The sequence below is a fragment of the Rhinopithecus bieti genome, unplaced genomic scaffold (assembly GCF_001698545.2).
Source record: "Rhinopithecus bieti isolate Rb0 unplaced genomic scaffold, ASM169854v2 scaffold_31787, whole genome shotgun sequence".
NCBI classification, from domain to species: Eukaryota; Metazoa; Chordata; class Mammalia; order Primates; family Cercopithecidae; genus Rhinopithecus; species Rhinopithecus bieti.
In genome coordinates this window covers 3485135-3502175 of record NW_016814655.1, presented here as the reverse complement: position 1 = coordinate 3502175, position 17041 = coordinate 3485135, and the positions used below count along the sequence as shown (strand labels likewise).

At 40.2% G+C, this 17041-nt stretch overlaps 1 protein-coding gene across 2 annotated transcripts in view; it reads right to left on the bottom strand.

Moving 5' to 3' along the window:
• The window catches only part of STN1 (STN1 subunit of CST complex), a 42060-nt gene that overhangs the window by 14359 nt on the left and 10660 nt on the right, over window positions 1–17041 (bottom strand). For both annotated transcript variants that reach the window (XM_017851823.1, XM_017851822.1), the window contains exons 4-8: window positions 14163–14228; window positions 9111–9272; window positions 7922–8045; window positions 6582–6753; window positions 1192–1314 (exon numbers count right to left, since the gene is read on the bottom strand). In XM_017851823.1, coding sequence (XP_017707312.1) covers window positions 1192–1314; window positions 6582–6753; window positions 7922–8045; window positions 9111–9272; window positions 14163–14228 — 647 coding nt within the window. The remainder of the gene's footprint in view (window positions 1–1191; window positions 1315–6581; window positions 6754–7921; window positions 8046–9110; window positions 9273–14162; window positions 14229–17041) is intronic.

The window sequence follows — 17041 nt, the reverse complement described above, 5'->3', positions numbered from 1 at the left end:
AAGTGCTGGGATTACAGGCTTGAGCCACCGCGCCCAGCCAAGGCGAACTTTTAACTTGGAAAGAGTGACGCAAACAAGCACCCATACTCCTGCTGGGAGTCAACTGGTACAGCCTTCAGGTAGGTCCATCACACTGTGTCAACCAAAAGCTTAAATGGCCATGCCCTCTGCTCCAGCAACTCTTCTTTTAAGAGTCAATCTTACAGAAATACTGACATGAGTTCACAAACATAGTTGTGCAAAAATAGCCACTGCAACACTATTTGTGACAGCAAAACTTAGAAATACCCTAAGTATCCATCAAAAAGGAATGGCTAAAAAATACATGACAGGTACCCACAGTATGGAATACCCTGAGGATGTTAAAAATAAAGAGGTAGATTTATAACTACTAATGTGGAAAGGTGCCTGTGACGTGTTATTTTGGTACCAAAAAAGGTGTAGAGCATTATTTAGAGTAGCAAGTCTCAATGATCCCAGAAGACATTTGGCAATGTCCAGGGACATTTTTGGTTGTCACAATTGAGGTGCTGCTACTGGTCTCCAGTAGGTGAAGGTCAGGGATACTGCTAAATATCCTGCAATGCACAGGACAGCTCCCACGACACTCAATCACCTAGCCCGAATAGTGTTCAGATTGAGAAATGTTGATTTAGAAGATGATGGCATTTTTTATAAAACAAAAAGGCTCTTGCATAAGCCAGGGATTTGAAACAATTAAAAAGCCACAGGAGCATATATTTATATGTATGCATTTGTAAATGTACAGATAAATGTCTAGAAGGATATACAGTTGTCTCTCGGTATACTCGGTGGATCAGTCCCAGGACCCTCAGGTATACCAAAATCCACACACACTCAAGTCCTGAAGTTGGCTCTGTGAAACCTGCATGTACGAAAAGTTAGCCCTCCTCATATGTGGGTTTCACATCTGCAAATACTGTACTTTCCGTCTGCATTTGGCTGAAAAAGTTTGCATATAAGTGGACCCACACAGTTCAAACTTGTGTGGTTCATAGGTCAACTAATATTAAAAGAGATACCTTGGGGAAGGATAAGGGCCAACTTTGACTTCTGATTTTATGTACCTCCTCAATGATTTTTAATAATAATTAAGTGGTTATCCGTAAGTAATAAATATATTTGTAATTGAAGCTACGAAGGAAAAAAGTTAAGTTGTAAATGTCTTACATAGTATAGGTTATCAAAACCATCATCTTTCTGGAAAACAAGTCCTTTTTCCTGCAGCAGTTGTATAGCATTCTTAAATATACTATGAATTGCCTTGGAAGTGGTGTCCTTCTTAAAATTCACCTGTGTAGAGAGGAAAAAGAAAAAAAGAAAAGAAATAAGTCTCACCTTACAGCACCTGAGAGCAACTCCCTAGACCAACTGGTTCATGAATTTGTCCAACAGGCCTGTTAACTGCTGAGTCAAAAAGATCCTGGTATGTACCACCGTAGCAGGATGGCATTTAAGGAGGACTGAGAAGTGTGCCCTGGTAGGTCACCTTTCATAACTGTTCCATACCTTAGTTTTGATTTTTTTTTTTAATGAACTCACTCTGTAGTGCAGAATAAAAAAAGTTACCCTCACTGTTGGACAATCTTTGACTTATTTTGTATACAAAACCAAAACACTGTATATATATATTAGCCCCCTTTTCCATTAAAATTGAGGCTGTAACAATCTCTTCCTAGGGACTTCAAAGATTTTTATGTAAGTTGGAATAATTTGGGGACTCCAGCATGAAGTATTAAATAGCCTCATTATTTTAAATGGAGGAGAATAGAGGCTGTGCAGAGGTCCACCAAGGGGAGTCCACAAGGCTGAAGGTAGACAGCAGTCCTGGTGAAGCACAGTCCCCACCTGGAAGGGACCTCTGCTGCTGTCAGCTTTCCCCCTCACTTTCAGTGTTTCTTCCCTTCTCTAGAGACAAGTTTGCCTGGAGAGGGTCATCCAGGTCATCCTGCTTCTTATCCCTGGGGAAGCCAGGCTATCAGCTAGTCCCCCCATGCTTGACCAGATCGGGTGCTTCTTGAGTCAGGGACTTTGTTTCATCTTGGCCACCTACTACCTAGCACATGTTAGGTGACTGATAAAGTAAATGTGAGACGAATGGAAACAAATACACATTAGAGAGTGTGTATCATTGGGGATTTTCCGCTCCTTCCTAAAACAAAGAAAATGGCGAACAACAATTGCCCTTCAAAGTACAGATTCTTTTTTTTTTTTTTGACATGGAGTCTCGCTCTGTCACCCAGGCTGGAGTGCAGTGGCGCGATCTCAGCTCACTGCAAGCTCCGCCTCCCGGGTTCACACCATTCTCCTGCCTCAGTCTCCCGAGTAGCTGGGACTACAGGTGCCCGCCACTACGCCCGGCTAATTTTTTGTAGTTTTAGTAGAGATGGGCTTTCACCATGTTAGCCAGGATGTTCTTGATCTCCTGACTTCATGATCCACCCAGCTTGGACTCCCAAAGTGCTGGGATTACAGGTGTGAGCCACCGCGCCCAGCCTACAGATCCACTTTCAATGTGACAGAAATTTGTCAAGATATTGAAAAGATCAGAGTTCTAAACAAATGTGGCAAAGCTCCCAGTAAAGCATTTGAAGGCCAAGTCCTACCTCTATTGAAAGATACTTACAAAGGCTATGTGGGGCAGTACCCAGAGGTGCTGAAAAAGCCTGGCTGAGATTTGCTAATGACATTTCCTCAAGGGGAGAGGGAAGAGCCTCCATAGAGTCCCAAGTGTTCACAGGTCCATCCCAGAGAAACCTTCTCTTTCTAGAAGAGGCCTCCCAAACAGGCTTTTTGTTACTGTAAAAGATCCTGGTGATGTTTCACAAATGTACTCTCCTGGGCTAACGATAACAGCCTAACACTCTAATTGAATTAACAGTGTAAGTTTTTCCTTAAAAGAACAAACTGGAGAACCTCATCATTAGGACTCCAAAACTGACAAACATTCCAGGTTAGGACAGCTTCCATTCTGAAGGGAGAATAAGGCTGAGAAATATTTGACAACTCCCACAGGCAGAAAAGCTCTCTGGGTGTGTTTAGAATAAACACCTCACCTAGCAATCCTCAGCCACACATCTTTTTATTCACAGAGGCTTAGGGCAAAACTGCTTTTAATTTCATACCTGAGTGCTCTTAGGGGATGCACCATCAGCGCGATACAGACTCCTTTGCAAACCTTCAAAACTACTTAATCTTTATAATTCTAAGGAGATCTATATTCTTTAGTCAATTTAACGTAAGGATCCTAAGGGTTCGGTTTATTACATCTCTTTGCAAGATAGAAATAAATTGGAAACTAACTAGAGATGATTGTTACATGATTATTCTTGTCTTTAAAAATGACTTTTGGTTATCCCAAAACCATATAAAACGTCTAGTTCCCCCTCCCAGATTTCAGTAAGATCAAGTAGCAGGAAGAGAGAATGCTGGGCCTGGGAGATTAAAAACACAGTTTCAGAACTGTGAGACTCAACAGAAATGTCTCTCTGTAAATATAAACAATACTTGAAGCTTCCTTTCCAAAAACATTTGCCTCTGCTGACCTTGGGACATATTTCCCTGGCCTAGTTATAAAGACCATAGTCTCAAGGGTAAAGCCACTAATCGTCTCTTCCAGCCAGCAGCTTTTCCTGGGCTGGGATCTGTGTCTTTCTTGCCTTTTTCAAAAAAGCAATGACAGACTCATCAGATTTAGGAAACCGAAATTGCTCACAGACAAAAAACAAAAAAAAACAGTGACTAGCTAAACGTACTGCGCCTTACCAAGCCTCTCCTCATCTCAGGTCAGGAACTGGGTGGATCCCTGAAATATATATAGTCTTCATTCCCAAACAAACTCAGCAGTCATCCAGCTGTCAAACAAACAATGGTTTTGCAGGCCCTGCTTATCATGTTTCTGGATTTGCTAAGAAGGACCACTATGAAAAAAAGGAGGAAACATTCAAGCCTGCTCTCTCTCTGCCTCTAAACTATAACACCATCACAATGATTTGTTTTTGTTAAGCTTTCATCTGTATGACAACAGAAAGTGCCAAAGGATATAGGGTTTCACTCTCATTGTAAAGCACCTTTAGTCTCCTAGGAATCTATTAAACAGAACTCAATTTAATCACACTGACCTCCCCAACCAGTGCAATGTGGGGACTAATTCATAATTGATAGAAAAAAGAGTTTCCAAAGACAAAACAAATATAGTACCATATTCAATTCTTTTTAAACATATAGCACTAGGCAGACACAAGTTTCTGCTGTAAGCATTTTCAAAAAGATATGCCAAAGGTTCTCCACAGATCATTTTGAATGGAGGAGTCTTTTAGTCCTCAAAGAGTCCTTAAGTCTCTCTCTTTACTTAATTATAGCTATCACGGAAGAGCTGGTTCACAAGAAAAATATGGTCTTCGCTAAGCTTTAAAATTTCTTTCCAAACATGCTGATAGAACCATCCGCAGTCCTAGGAGGTCAATTTGGCTTTGAGCTGCCTCTAAATGATTAAGTGGGAAGAAGGTCAATCTTGCTGTCAGCCGACAGCTGGAGCGCTGCAACTGTTTGAAGCAACCTTGGCGAAGAACAAAGCAGCCAGTCGTGACCCTTTCCACCTTGGTGTTTTCTGAAACGATATCCCTCATCTCCCAGTATGAAACCATGGGTCACTGGGCACATCAGGCTGTTGCCCAGAAGAGATAATTAGGACCACAAACAAAACTGAGAAGCAGTGGTCATGCCCAGGAGGTCAGGATGTGACTCAGTATCTGTTCCACCAAAATCAAGAACAACTTATGTTACCTAGCAAGGGTGTCCACAGCAGCCTTGTTGGTAATGGCAAGAGATTAGAAAACATCTAAACAGTCCAGGAACAGAGAGATTGGTCACATACATGATGGTACATGTGACAAAAGACTGTAGGGGCCAACCTATATGTACGGCTAGGAAATAATCTGTAAGACACAAGTCAATGAAAAGTGAGGTGTCTCATAGTATACTACGCCATGCTAACATCTGTGTAAAACAGAAGGGGTTACAATGACTTAGAGTACATGTAAGCACAGACTATCTCAGAAGGATATTCCAGAGACTAGTACTGGTGCTTGTCTTAGGGGAAAGGGAGTGAGAGGGAGGATGGGAAAGAAATTGACCTTTACCTTTACACTTTGTGGGACAATTTGAATTTTTAAAAATCATTCATTCCTTCAATCAGCAAATAATTACTGAGAATCTGCTTTATGCCAGCCCTGTTCTAGGCCCCGGGTAGACAGCAAAGAATAAGACAGACAAGGCCTCTGCTCTCACAGAACTTAAATTCTGATGGAGGAACAGGCAGGCAAACAAAGACAGACCAGTGATGTCAGATACAAAAACAGGGTGTAAGAGTGAGGGGCCACGTGGCAATCAGAGCAGCTAGACGGCCAGGGAGGGCAAGGAGGGACATTTAAGCTGAGATCATTCCCTGGTGGGATAAAGAAAATAAATAAATGAGTCATGTTACAACAACAACAAACCTAAGACCTGTAATGAAAGGGAAAGCCTAAAACCAATGTCTCAAATAATTCTTAATTCCAAGCAATACGTCAACACCAAGCAACCAAACAAGTTACCCAAGTAACACTAGGAGTAAAAACATGGAGATAACTTTCTCTTTTTTCTTTTTCTTCTTGGGACAGGGTCTCACTCTGGGTGACAGTCAGGGGTCAGGGTCACCCAGAGTGAGACCCTGTCTCATTTTTGTATTTTTAGTAGAAACAATATTTCACCATTTTGGCCACGCTGATCTCGAACTCCTGGCTTCAAGTGATCTGCCCACCTTGACCTCCCAAAATACTGGGATTACAGGCATGAGCCACTGCACCCAGCCCCTCCTTTCTTAATCTTATTATGCTTAATATTTGAGTAGAAAAAAATAATAATAGTCTAAGGTCCACAGTACTAGGTTGTTAGTATTCATTGAGATGGATGTTTAATCTCAGCAGAAGCCAAGTGACAGGGAAGTAGATAAGAGGAGGTAATTATCCATCCAAGATGATTTATTGATCAGCAAAATGATTCTTGAACTTGAACCATGGTTTTTAATGACTTGCTCTGTCTTTTTCAGAACAAGACTAAACCATTGTGTTTTAGGAGTTTAAATAAAGACCGAGTTGTATTCAGTGTCATTTATGAGTAAAATTTCAAAGAACACTTAAGAATTTTCTATTTTTTAATTTTTTATTCCTCTTAGAAAAAGTTATCTCAGTTAGCCAGGCATGATGACACATGCCTGTGGTCCCAGCTACTTGCGAGGCAGGAGAATCACCAGCCTGGGCGACAGAGTGAGATTGTGTCTCCGAAAAAAATAATAATAATAAAATAAGGAAGGGGTAGGGGCAGGTCCAGCCTTATGCCTCATTTCAAGTTCTTAGTGGTCAATGACCTTTCCAGAATAGAAACAATGTGTGACAGAACCATCCCCTCTGTTCCCTGGGTCAACTCTGTGAATCTTCATGCCACAGTCACTTTCACCCACACCTGCAGTTGCAGATCTAGGGCAGGGAACCAGAATTCTCACGCGGGCATGCTGCACTCACTTGGTCAGAGCAGGCACTGTGAATCACAGGCTGATTGGCAAGGCACAGCAAAGACTCCACCATTTCCAGCTCCTGCTGGTAAAAGCTCTGCACTCTGTTCTCCATGAGGAATTCTTTGGCTTTTTCACTCAGCAAACTCGTGAGACTGGGGAGGTCCAGGGCGCCTGGATTGCTGCGGAGGGAAAGTATTAAAGAGCTCTGCAGAAAACCATCACCTTTGTTCCTTTTTGGTGCATAAAAAACAGAAAGTTAGCTAGAAAATGCAACACTATATTGGGGTTTGTTTTTCATACAAAGAGTAATTCATACAGTGAACATTATGTGGTTGTTTAAAATGATGAGGCAGAACTACAGGAACTAAGATATTCATGACAGATTAGGAGAAAAAAAGTCAAACTGCAAAACAGCATGTAAGGTATGGTCCTATTTTATACAAAACAAATGGAAACCCACAAAATCTATGGGTGAATATTCACACTTGTGTAAGCACAGAAGAAACTAATTTAAAAAGACACACATTGGCTTATGAACATCGGTAATCTCTGGGGAATGGTGCTGAGGCAGGAAAGTGGAGACAGGAAAATGGAGAATTTTCACTTTTTATATGAGTCTATAGTTGTACTTTTAACACACTTTTTTGAATAGATAATATATTCATGTTAAAAAACATTAAAGGATAAGCAGTGAAGTCTCCTTTCTATCCCCTTCCTGTTCTATCCTTTGGTCCCCACCCCCCAGGGAGCTGCTGTTACCGGTTCTCTGTGTCTCCTCTCAGAGTTCTTTTATGCATGCATTAGCAAATATCCACACACTCTCATTCCTCCTGGGTTGTTTTCCTCCCATATAAAAAAGTAAAATCATCCCTGGTTGAGAATGACTGGTGTAGGTTTTTTTAGAACAGGTTTTTGATTATGACATGCTATGGTATCATATTTTGATTATAAGGTGACTTGCTACAGTTTTCTTCAGGTTTCTTGCCTTGGAGTTCATTAAGCTTCCTAGATCTGTGAGTTTAAAGTTTTATCAAACTTGGAAAAATGTCAGGCATTATTATTTCTTCAAAGTGTTTTTCTCTGCTCCTGCCTCCACTCCTCCTTCAGTGACTCCAATTACACACATAATTTCCTCACAACCACCCTAGGACATCTGTGCTATTATTCTCTTCACGTTACAGTAGAGGAAATTGAAGCACAGAGCAGGCTAGAGGGCTTGCTCAGAGCTCCACAGTGTGTAGGTGGATGATTCGGGATTTGAACCCAGGCTGACCCCAGCATCTGGGCTCCCGCTGCTTCGCTTTCCTGCCGTGGTCACGTGCTCAGCAGTGATAAGGCACCACTTACCTTAGTGCCTCTTGTTTCTCTAGGGCTGAGCTGCGAAAAGGCTGGTCATAAACTTTCCTGTAGATAGTGGGCAGCTCAAGCATCCTTGCAATTTGAATGTTCCACACTGGGTCGTCCACTTTATCTAACAAGTGACCAGAAAAAAGATGCCACAGAAATTGCAAATTACATTGAGATCAGTTCTTTCCCAGGCCCAAACTGCTGCTAGGACAACAGTAAATGAGGTGCTGGGTGGGCCTTCCTCCCTGTGAGTGCCCAGGGATCACAGTCTAGATGCACTAAATGGCTCCCAGTCATCCTGCATGAGGGAATGCGATGCCCTAAGTGTCATGGGCTTGGCCAGGGTCAAGGAACCAAGAAAGCACATCAATGTATTGATTCGTCTCCTCCTCTGGTGGACAGCAGGGGTTGTCCTTGAGATTTCCAACTGAAAACCAGCTAGCACAGTGCAAAGGGAAGATGATGGGGAACTGTCATATTTCTGATTAGCTGTTTTCATTTCAAGTTAATGGACTTAATGGTGTTCAAGAAATTTCTGGCCAGGCACAGCAGCGCACGGCTGTAATCCCAGCACTCTGGGAGGCTGAGGTAGGCAGATCTCTTGAGCTCAGGAGTTTGAGACCAGCCTGGGCAACATGGCGAAACCCCATCTCTATAAAAAATTAGTTGGGTGTGGTGGCGCATGCCTGTAGTTTTGGCTACTCAGAAGGCTGAGGTGGGAGAATCTCCCGAGCCCAGGAATTTGAGGTTGCAGTGAGCTGTGACTGTGCCACTGCATTACAGCCTGGGCAATAGTGTGAGACCCTGTCTCAAAAAAAGAAAAAAAAAAATAAAGAAAACATTTTAAAATTTCCATTATTTTGAAGAATGTTCATATTCCATCCTAATGCATTGACATTCTGAACTTGAAAGTGCTTTGGAAACTCTACTATGTCATCCAAATAAACTTGCCAACCATATATAAAGTAAATAATTCATTTTCTTTCCCAACTTATAATTAGCTCTCTTCAAAACAAAATTAAGAAATGCTCATTTTCTAAAGAAAGCATGTTAAACAATGTAATTCACTCATTAAATAGAGTTGTATCTTAACTGAACTTTTTGAAAGTTTGACTTCCAGGTGAACAAGAGGTTTACTGAATGCACATCCAGAAAAACCACCAATTTGGTAGAAATATCTTGTGCTTACAGTAAGCCGTGGCATGAATCTCTCGCTCTTCTCTGTATGTGCGGATACTGCCTCTGACTCGGATCGTGTCCCCAATCTCTATCTTTGTTCTCCGCTCAATGGTCTCTTGTAGCTTCTTAAGTTGCGAGGTTAAGCTGAGCTCTCTTGCTGCACTTGGAGCAGCTGTAGTTGTTTAGAGCCAGAGGGAAAGAGAAAAAGTTATACCACAATCACTCTACCACACCTGTGAGACAGTTTTAGGGTAAGACCAACACAATATGCTTATTTATTCTACTTCTGAGTAATTGTTCTACTGCTGGAAATCCACATAACCTTTTGGAGTCTTCCACTGAGAAAAAGGTATAAACTGTAATTATTCAAGAGTGGGGTGAAGGGAATGGAGTCTAGACTGAGGTCCAGAGGGCAAGTTCCGACAGGCTCCAGGGCCTTCTTTCCTGCCCTGCATCGCCAGTGCAGTCAAAGGGCACTGTATGGCCTTGAGACGAATTCTGTACAATGAGTTCAACTAGGTGTGGTAGCAATAGCTTTAAACAACCTTTCAAATGTCCTTGTGAGGAGACTCGTCCCACCTGAGTGCTCAACATCCCAATTTCTCCCCTCTCATCTCTGTTGGGAAACTAGGCTAATCTCTCTGTCTCTCTCTCTCAAACACACACACACACACACGCACACTCACACTTTCTCTCTCTCTGTCACTACTTAAAACTATAAACTTGAGCAACTTCATGATGAAAAAACCCAACGTACACTCAATTCTAAATAACTTCTATCACTATTTTACTTCCAAATTGTATTAAGTAAGAAGAATTGTCACAATGTCTGGGTACTACAGGTGCTATTCTAAGGACTTTACAATATATTAGCACATTTAGTCCTCACAACCACTCCTGCTTATTAGCCCCATTTTAGAGATGAGGAAACTGAGTCACAGAGAGGTCAAGCAACTTGCCCAAAATAAAACAGCTAGTTAGAGACAAGGCTGGGGTTTGAACCCAGGCAGTCTCTAGCTCCAGAGCCATCCCACTTATCCCTTACTCTCTGCTGCCTGCCCCAGGAAGATACTCATATTTCCCAGTTACAGCTGGTGGGTGTAAAAGACTGTGTGTTCTGTTTTCTGTCTAGCATAATTTCAAATACACATATGTATCCAAAGAAGCTACACAGCCAAGCATTTTATGTTTATTAGAGATGGGGTCTCGCTATGTTGCCCAGGCTGGAATTGAACTCCTGGCCTCAAGTGATCCTCCCACCTCAGTCTCTTGAGTAGCTGGGATTATAGGTACAGTTTTATAATTTTTTACTTTGGTTTTTTTTCACTAGCACTATATAGGGGCAGTACAGCTTAGCCATCGGCATTTGGCTATTGGAGTCAGAAAGACCTGACATGAATCTCAGTTTACCTCCTACTAGCTGTGTAACCTTGGACAGGCTGCTTAACCTGCTTCACCTCACTGTGCCTCAGTTTCCTTTCTACTCTTACATTTCAGTTTCCTCAATTATGAAATGGAGGTAACACTAGAGTCTACCTCATACACAGAGTTGTTGTGCATGATCTAATTGAATACTTACATTCTGCACTTAGCACAATTCCATATTTATAGGAAATAATTAAACATAAGCTATTTGTGATGATGAATAATTAAACCTTCTAGAAAAAGTATCTTGTGTTTTGGGGGTCTTTCATTAGAGATTATTACTGGATAAAAAATTACAAACTAGTTTACAGTTCATTACATACTGTCAGAATGCTTGCCAGAATAAACTGATCAAACCCTTCTGTTTTAGACAACGTTGTCAGCAATGCACGCATGCTCACAACTCCTATACCAGCTTCAGTCATTTGGATTTTTAATACCTTAACAAATACATAATTATTCCGTACATCTTATTTTGCTTTTAAATTGCAAAAGAGGCTGTGTTTTTATACAAGATGATCTACTCTCTGTATTTCTTTATAGAGAAGCCCTTCATCAAAATCAACCTAATACAATTTTGACAACTGTGGCTCTGTAACGTGCAGAGGCATTAATTTTCCTTGAACACACCTACTATACCCAGGGAAACAGCAACATAGGGAGTACAGAGAACTCTGTGCATTCAGTAAGTGATAGGTAGGAACCTGGATGCAATCAGCATTACTGCTGCTCAGAACTTACTAGGTTTCTTCAAAAAATTCCCAACTGCTATTTTTTCAAAAGGCTGTCCCATCTGCATCCCTATCCCCAGGTCCTCTTCTACTTAGGCTGAATTTTAAAGGTATTTATAAATCTCATTGCCATTATGCAGACATTATAGGTGATAGTAAATGCTTCACGTAGCACCACTGAAATGATCAGACTGATGGTTGTCCTGAGAACAAGAGGCCCACCTTTCACTTAAAGGGTGAGCCAAATTGCCGAAAGGAGGCTCAAGCTGTGTAATTTAATGAATATAATGAGAAGACTGGAGCCTGACAGAACTTCACTTTCAGCGTCTATTCCATCATGAAAGAGAAATCCCCTTTAACATTCTAATACTCAGGGCCAGGAAATCTTAACTTTGCTCATAGGCCAAGTCCAAACAATACATTCAATGTGACATTTACAGGAGCTAATATTATATTCTTTCACTTTAATGGACTGGAACATGATTTTGACTCAGACTAAATTTTGTTTAAAAAATTAGTCTTTGCTGGCCACCTTCCAATGGAAAGCTTTTAAACTAAGGGCAATTAAATAAAAAGGAGAGAATGGGCTAGTTGGGAACAATTTAAAGACGATGAGACTCATTTTTAGGTTTTCTCCTTTTCTCCTTGTACTCTTACCTTCTCGTTATATTTGCAAAGCAATCTTAAATTAAGGCTACCCACTGTGATTGTTCATTCCTGTATCTACTTATTGATATTTTAAAAATCTGACTCTCAGTATTAATAGCCATTTTGTTGATCTAAAAAATTACTAAGTGTAAGAATTATATATTCCTGATGATGCTATTTCTTTAAAAAGAGTTAATTTTGAAAACTGAAACAATGACTAAAACAGGGGTCTGCAAACTATAGCCCATGAACCAAATCCATCCATAGCCTGTTTTTTAAAATAAAGTTTTATTGGACCACAGCCTGCCCATCTGCTTATGTACTGCCTGTGGTTACTTTCCGCTATAATGGCAGCATTGAATAGTAGAGACACACAGATCATAGGGTGCACAAAGCAGAAAATATGGCCCTTTACAGAAAAACTTCGCTGACTCTCCATCTAGAACAAGTATGCATATTCAAAGTACACCTTCTGACTGAAGATTGTCACAACAACCAAAAATCTGCAAATGATTTTAATACTGCTACAGTTTGACAAAAACAAGTTTGAATGTTTTTGTCCCCTCAAAATATGTGTTAGAAATTTCACCCCTAATGCAACAGTGTTGGAAGATGGGGTCCAATGGGAGGTGTTTAGGTTATGAGAGCTCCACTCTCATGAATGAATGAAGGCCACTATAAAATGGGTCTGCAGAAGTGGTTCTCATTCTCGTGCTCTTCAGCCATGTGAGGAACAGTTCTCCTCCCTCTAGAGGATGCAGCATTCAAGGTGCCATCTTGGAGGGGGGACCTGGACCTTACCAGACACCAAAACTTTGATCTTGGAATTTCTGACCTTCAGAATTATGAGAAATAAATTTCTTTCTTTATAAAATTACCCAGTCTCAGATATTCTGTAACAGCAGCACAAAACAGATTAAGAAAAACACCTCAGACATACATAAAAATCCAGATACCTGATTGTGTCACAGGTTTATTTCTTGCCTATCAAATATCTGCCTAAAAACATGTGGTCTCCCTTAAATCTACCTACAAACCTTCCTCACCAAAGCAATGCCATTGATTTAGATGTCCCCAAATTAGGGATTAGAATTCCAAAGTTATATGAAACTGACAGCCAAATTCTAAATGTAAATACATCAGAAAATTAAGCAAATGAGCATTCCATTGATCGGTACAGTCAAAGTACAAAGCTGAGATTCTGACACATTACAGCAAAAAAGAAGAAACGACCCCAAGCATTAGATATTCTTACCATACATAATGCAAGTAGATAGATACTAGATGCTAGATACTAGAGCAGGCAGTGTTTACTGAATAACCCCACTGTGTATGGCACTACACTGTATATGTTGTGAAACACAGGAAAAACAAGCTTCCAGTTTTCGTAGCTTCTCTAGAACCAAAAACCATCACCAATATTGCATGATATTCTTTCATATTATGAACTTAACTTTAAAAGTATCTAAAATTGGGCCAGGTGTGGTGGCTCAAGCCTGTAATCCTAGCACTTTGGGAGGCTGTGGCAGGAGGATCACTTGTGTCCAGGAGTTTGAGACCAGCCCTGGCAACATAGTGAGAACCTGTCTTAACAAAACAAAACAAAACAAAACAAAACAAAACAAAACAAAAGTATCTAAAAATTATGAAAATATATTCAAGCAACTCCAAATGTTGTTTCAGTTATAGTCAATGTGTTCACTATACAATTTTAAAGTTCTTTTAATTTATATTACTTAATGGATAACTTCCAAAGGAATCCTATCTTACCTTCTCAATCTTAGAATTTCTGGTATTATTTGTTTGAACACAGAGATTTCAGGAAATCTGGACCATGGCAGCACAGAAGTTAGTGGCAACCATGTGAGAGAAACAGTCATCAAAATGTTCTTTGGTCAAGTGATACGGCTGGGACAAGGGGATTCAGACTTGGCTAGCAATTAGGCTATGATGCCTTGACTTATGTAATAACGGGCATGGTAAAAATGGACTGCTGAAACTCCCTGTAACCTACTCGCTTTCCTGTAGGCTTAGGAAGAAGTGAGCACCAAAGAGATGGGAGAAAGAAAAGCAAGTGGCTTTCCTATGGCATCAGTTTTCAGAGCAGCCAAAGCTCTGGGTATAGTGCTTCAGGTAGATCAATGTAACTCACCAGCAGATAAATGTGAAAATTTAGTCCTATAGCTGTTTTGATGAACTACGTCGAGTAAAATCCATTAGTTAGGTGAACAGTAAAGGAATGTGGCAAATAAAATTACCTGATACAGACTCAGTATTCAACTTTTTCCAGCAGATGCAGTTTATAACTCCAGTGCTGTCATCCACTGCAAGAGAAAAGTAAAAGGGTAGAAGAGAGATTTGGGCAAGGCTGGTGAATTAGCCTACTATCATTGCATTCAGCCATACTGAAAGATGACCTCTTTCAATAGCCTGGAGAAGAAAATCCCTTATCAAACTCTCCTTCCACTTTTGAAACAAACTCTCACTGTATATGAGTATAAACTGCTTGTCTGCACAACTCAGTGTAATACACAAGCCCAATGGGATATGGTCAGCATTTCACTTATCCTACCTCAAGGTACTAATGATTAGTACCCTCAAGGGTACCCTCATGATGCTTGTCTACACCTCTGTACTAAAAATGGTGGCCTTGGGAAGTTAAGTGCAAAAACTGAATGACTGCTCACATACAAAATCAGCCTTTCTCTCCCACCCTGAAACAAGAGAGCATCGTGTGGTTTGTGGTTAGAGGCACACGCACTTAGGGTGCAGCCTTCTGTCACAGTCTCTTTGCTAGTGTGCTGACTTACCAAGACAAAGCGTTCCAAGTCATTTGGCCTGGGTTTCTCTTTGTGAAAGATCTTTTGCCCAGTCCTCACCACTGCAGGGGATGTAAGGAAAGCCAAGCACATCACAGAAGGGTACCGTTTTATTTTCATAATAGAAAATAATTATATCTTGGCCACAAAAACAGTACTAGTCTGGCTTATGTTATTCCTGGTTTATCTAATTTTTGCAAAAAATCAAACAATTCCCATTGCAGTTATATTTACAACTATAGAGGAATTTGGAGATGTTTGCTAGGGAATAACAGGCATTTTCTCTTTGCTTAATTTCTGACAAACTCAGAATAGAGGTTGCTAAGCATGGGGTCAGTGGGTCTCATAATTTAAAAAAAAAAATCATCAACTAGACTGTTGTAAAAGCACACATAATCCTGAAGAAATCTAAGGCAATTTTTTTTACTGCTGGCCTACATCCATGCTGAAGAAAAAGCCAAAGAGTACTTCCTATACTAAAATAAATCCTAGATGGGTTTCATTTTATTAAATACAAAAGAGGTAAACTTAAGATGAGAAGAAGATATGGGTGAATACCTTTAACCCTAGGTTTATGGTGGGTGAGGAGAGACTTCTTTAAGCAGACTCTTAAAATCAGAACTCATTAAAGAAAGTCTGATAAGTCTGACCACCTAAAAACTAACACTGGATAGCAATATCCCAAATGATAGGGTCAATGATTTAATATATAAAGAGCTCATAGGCTGGACATGGTGGATCATGCCTATAATCCCAGCACTTTGGGAAGCCAAGGCAGGAGGATCACTTGAGCCCAGGAGTTTGAGACCAGCCTGGGCAACACAGAGACTCCATCTCTACCAAAAAAAAAAATTAAAAATTAGCCAGGCATGGTGGTATGTGCCTGTAGTCCCAGCTACTTGGGAGGGTGAGGTGGGAGAATTGCTTGAGCCCAGGAGTTTAAGGCTGCAGTGAGCCATGATCATGCCACTGCACTCCAGCCTGGGCAACAGAATGAAACCCTGTTTCAAAAAATAAAAAATAAATAAAGAGCTCATATAAACTAATAAGAAAATCATCAAGATCACAAGAGAAAAAGTGGCAAAGAAAAGAATATGCGATTCATGGAAGATCTATAAATGGCCAATAAAAACACGTCACTATGCTAAGTTCACTAGTTATCATTTAAAAAAGCAAGTATAAATAATGTATCAACAATGAAATTGACAAATATTAAAAATATTGATACCCTCATATGTTGATAGTGGGAGTATAAATTAGTAACAAATTTCTAAAATTTAAATCTTAACGAGCAAGTTTGGAAACATGCATCAGATTGTGAAATGTAAGCCAGGTACGGTGGCACATGCCTGCTACTCAGGAGGCTGAGGCAGGATTGCTTGAGTCCAAGAGTTTGAGGCTGCAGTGCGCTACGATTGTGCTGGTGATAGCCACTGCACTCCAGCCTGGGCAACACTGTGAGACCCTGCCTCTCAAAGTTGTTTTTAAATTACTTCCAGATAAAACAAAAATAAGTACACAGATATACACATCTTATGTAAGGCTGTTCACTGTAGTATTCTTTATAATACTGACACTTGGAAATACCTACATGTTTATAAATATGGAATTGGTTAAAAAAATTATAATGACGTACTATTTGAGAATAAAAAGATATACATGGCTCATTGTAAAACAGAAATATATAATCCAATTTATGTACAACATTAAACAGTGTATTTTCACAGAAATGATTTTAAGACATTAAATACTAACAGCAGTTTCTCTTGGAGTGTGGGGAAGGAACCCCACATTCAATGTATACGTTGACTGTTAAGCCTAATTTCAGAAACACTGAGAAAGAAACATGCACAATAGTACTAAGGAAATAGGCATTTCTATATTTCTTTGATACTGGGAACATGTTTAGAATGAGGAAGGATGTTCACCCGAACACTGACATTGTTTTGCCTGATTTATAGTGTTTCACATGATTTTTATATACTTCATTAAAATTGTCTCTAGTTTGAAATTTTATTTTATAATGAGTAAATACCATTTTAAGAATCCAAAAAATGAATAAGGACATTTTGCGTTAAAAAAATGCATGACACTTCCAGGCACACCACTTCTCTGCAGTTGAAAAGCTTGATTTATAATAGAAAGCTAAAAAAAAAAAAAAAAAAAAAGCAGGCCAGGAGCAGGGGCTCATCCCTGTAATCCCAGCACTTTGGGAGGCCGAGGTGGGCAGATCACTTGAGGCCACGAGTTCGAGACAAGCCTGGCCAACATGGTGAAACCACGTCTCCACTAAAATACAAAACTGAGCTAGGCATGGT